The following is a 4,054-nucleotide window of genomic DNA, read 5'->3' on the forward strand; positions in this document are numbered from 1 at the left end:
CGAAATGGTGGAATGCTGTTCTTCTTGTTCTTTTACAGGGGCGTCCCCCCCACTTCATGAAAAAAAGGAAAATGTTTCCCATCCCTCTTCAGTTTGTTTTGAATTTCGCGCAAAGCTACACGAGGGCTATCTGCGCTAGCCGTCCCTAATTTAGCAGTGTAAGACTAGAGAGAAGGCAGCTAGTCATCACCACCCACCGCCAACTCTTGGGCTACTCTTTTACCAACGAATAGTAGGATTGACCGTCACGTTATAACGCCCCACGGCTGAAAGGGCGAGCATTGCAAGTCGAGCGCCCTAACCACCTGGCCATGCTGGGCCTCCCTGTTCAGAGAAAAAGCAATTGCTACTATGTTCCTTTACCCCCCCCCCCCTTCATTTTTATTTTTAGTTTGAAATACTGATAAGCAGTAATTTTAAAAATGCAGTGTATTTATTCGTCAATCATTTCTAATGTTAGTTGTTCAACTGTATCTGTGCTTATAAAATAGAGGTTTATTTAAATTACGGGCAAAATATGTTGTATTACATTTTTATTAAGGAAGAAAGTAATGAAAAGAACCACTTACCGTTCATTATCCATGGCATATCAAATACGTAAATATGGTCTGAAAAGTTTGAGAAATGTGAATTAATGAATGAAAATAAACGCCAAACTAAGACTGTTCAATTTTCCGAAACATGTGTTCTTTTCACATTAGTAATTACGATCAGAATAAATTACCCCCTGAAAGAAAAATCAAAAGTTTAAAACATACAACGTTTATATTCTCTCGAGGAGACGCATCAAATGGAAAATAGAAATTATGTTTGTGCGTGAGAATGTTTGAATCTAGAATAGTTTTGAGAGGCTCGTGATTCCAAATCACGTGACACAGTCGATTAAATTTAGAGCGAGCTCTCACCTCAAGAATAGTTTATCGATTACTAAGTAAAGAAAAGGGTAAAATAAAACTATTTGTTTGATAAAACGAAACCACGCACGGTATATTACTTAGTTTAATTCATTACGATAGTCGTTCTTGAATTTTGTAATCTCTCTCTCTTATAATAATAATTTAACCTTATAGAAAGGCTTAAGTGACATTTGAATTTAAATTGGGCAACAAAATATTATATAATGTCTTCTAAGAAATAAATCAAAATAAACTAGGCAAAAAATAAACGAATCATATATCGTAAAACTCAGCAAGATAAACAAAAGTTAATTGCAATATTTTTTCCCTTTGTTTTTCTTCTTTGGTTCATTTCTCTATAAACTTTTTTTTTCATATCACCAAGCCTGTTTAAGACAAAAACGGAAACATACCTGGCTAGGGGTTTAGTAATTTTATGTTACAATCTAGAAGGTGAACAAAACAGAAAATCGTATGCATAACGGGTGTATAACACCGATTATGCCTAAACATAATTACGTAAGTACTGTATGTTCCTTCGCAGGATGTGGAGTTCACGCTGTTCCTGATGAGACTGTTTGCAATCAACTATCCTGCATTTGTTGGTAAGTATTGTAAAAAAAGATTATTTTTCAGCTGAAGCTAAGTAAATATTCTAATATAATGCTAAAAATGATAAAATTGCCGTTGTTATTAGGGCCATTATACGTCAGATTACGTTATGTGGGTTTTCCCGCGTAATCTCTTAAATCCTAAACTATGGGGACACAACTGATTTTTCCTTAGTTTACGTAGTCTCACAACAACAGTTTTTTTTTTTGTTTTTGAATTTCGCGCAAAGCTACACGAGGGCTATCTGCGCTAGCCGTCCCTAATTTAGCAGTGTAAGACTAGAGGGAAGGCAACTAGTCATCACCACCCACCGCCAACTCTTGGGCTACTCTTTTACCAATGAATAGTGGGATTGACCGTCACATAATAACGCCCCACGGCTGAAAGGGCGAGCATATTTGGTGGGACGGGGATTCGAACCCGCGACCCGCAGATTGCGAGTCGAGCGCCCTAACCACTTGTCCATACCCAGTTATTTTTATTTTGCTACTAACTTACTCTTTCTGAACATAAATCAACAAAGAAACTGTCAGCAATATTTCAAATGAGAAACATGCTTTTATGCAAATTATAGCATAGTAAAATGTGAGAAAAAGGTAAATTATTTATCAGTGAAGTTTACAAGAGATTTGAATTCAAAATTAACTATACTTTAATTCAAACCATAGACGAAAGTATATATTCTTTAAAGTATTATTGAACTTTTAAAGGACTTAAATCACATTACTTCAGATCAAATAGTCCACAATAATAAAAAACAATATACGGATGTTCATAGCAAATGTATTGTAAGTGATTTGAAACTAATTTGAAAAAGTAACATAATGTGCAGGACCCACACTTATTTAGTTAAAAAAATTAGGTACCACATTTTCAGTAATTCTTCATAGATTTAATTATTTCTTTTTGCTGAGTAAAATTTTAAATTCTAATATTGACCTATCACTTGTCTACTAGTCTTTTTTAAATTTACCTATTTTTGTGCAAGGTTCAAAATAAGTTTTATATTATACACACGACAAAAAAATAAATAAATAAAATTTACCATGTTAGTTAATCCGGTGTCTGAACAATCCAAGAGAACAGACACTGACCCTTCTTTATTTTCTCTTTCGAGTTTTTCAATCCAGTAGGATATTATTTTTTTCCTTTCAACCACGGTGGCTGGATCTTTTCTGTGGCAATTTACTCTCAAAATCACTAGCAAACAACCACAAATAACAGATTACCAATTAATCCTACAAAATTCAGAAAACTGGGTTGCTTTAGTTATTAATTATATGGTTTATTGATAGATTAATTCTAAATTGGGCATGTTTCTATGATAGTTTTCATTCAACCACGTTTTAACGAAAATATTCGCCAAAGTGTCTCAGAAAAAGTAAATAATGAAACAGACTCACAGAAAAACTAGATTCAAAATATGTTACCAGAGCTTGAACCAAGATAATAGTAAAATCATAGGATAACATGCAGCCTATTTTAAAATGTATTTTCAAAAGTTCATAGTTGCTTTTTGTTCCCAAAAAAATGACACTCTTCAAACATTTAAGATTAGAACTTCTTATATTCAGTTTGTATATTCTTCGTTAGAAATAACTGAATGTAATCAGGAAAAAATTAAAAAATATCTTTATTTATATTAAGAAATGTATAATAAATGAAGACCCATAATCTCTTCCTAGAAATTATTTTTATGCTGTGTTTTCTGTTGAATTCTAATCTCTAATTAGAAATTTCATAGTGAAACGCCACTAACTTCTAGTGCAATTTATAAAATACCTCCAGTTGTGTCTCATTCAAGAAATCATTTTGATATCTATTCTTTCTAGGAATGGTATATTTTAATTCTTTTATGAAAGGTTCCCATGCAACATGCTGGAATCACAAGCAATGGCTTCTGGATGGTAAATATTTTGATGGTACAAATTACCATATCAAATACAAAAGAAAAGTGAATAAGTTGTACAAGAAACTGGTATTTTGCATGTGAACCTTCTGCTTTACACAGATAATTGAAACTACCATACAGCTTACCAAAGTAAAGCTGTTCCAAACGTCCTGTATTACTCCCAATAATTCAGCCCAGTTGTTTAATAACCTCTTGACCTTCTCAGTTTTCACATAAGCCCACACAGCCTCAAGAATGTTCACATCTGAACTTCGTATAGGTCAGGCCATGGTATTGAGTGTTTAATCGGCAACTTCTATTAGTAAGCAGTGCCAGTTTCATGTTCCCTCTTCATTTTTGTATGGAATCTCCTTAACCAGCCAAAATGTTTATTTGTATGTATTTGTTATATGATAAATTTCAATTCTCAAGTTTAACTTTTAGTTTAACCTAACGAATGCTAAACTCAATTTATTCATTTTAATTGAAATAACTAGTTTACAAGAAATATATATATATATATATATATATATATATATCTGTGTGTGTGTGTGTGTGTCGTACTATATAATACATAGTATTATTTAATTTATTTACTTCTTCTTACTTACGTACGTCTTCTTTCTTCTATCGTCTAATAGCAAAACAAAAAGAA

General features: G+C 32.7%; 2 protein-coding genes across 2 annotated transcripts in view; both read right to left on the reverse strand.

Moving 5' to 3' along the window:
• The window catches only part of LOC106470330 (motile sperm domain-containing protein 2-like), an 8,257-nt gene extending 7,472 nt beyond the window's left edge, over nucleotides 1-785 (reverse strand). The window contains exon 1 of the mRNA XM_013930880.2: nucleotides 570-785. Within this exon, the coding sequence (XP_013786334.1) occupies nucleotides 570-588 (19 nt within the window). The 5' untranslated portion in view covers nucleotides 589-785. The remainder of the gene's footprint in view (nucleotides 1-569) is intronic.
• LOC106470329 (motile sperm domain-containing protein 2-like) overlaps nucleotides 698-4,054 on the reverse strand; it is a 10,474-nt gene continuing 7,117 nt past the window's right edge. The window contains exons 4-5 of the mRNA XM_013930879.2: nucleotides 2,554-2,708; nucleotides 698-727 (exon numbers count right to left, since the gene is read on the reverse strand). Of these exons, the coding sequence (XP_013786333.1) occupies nucleotides 698-727; nucleotides 2,554-2,708 (185 nt within the window). The remainder of the gene's footprint in view (nucleotides 728-2,553; nucleotides 2,709-4,054) is intronic.

This window comes from Limulus polyphemus, unplaced genomic scaffold, assembly GCF_000517525.1.
Source record: "Limulus polyphemus unplaced genomic scaffold, Limulus_polyphemus-2.1.2 Scaffold3948, whole genome shotgun sequence".
NCBI classification, from domain to species: domain Eukaryota; kingdom Metazoa; phylum Arthropoda; class Merostomata; order Xiphosura; family Limulidae; genus Limulus; species Limulus polyphemus.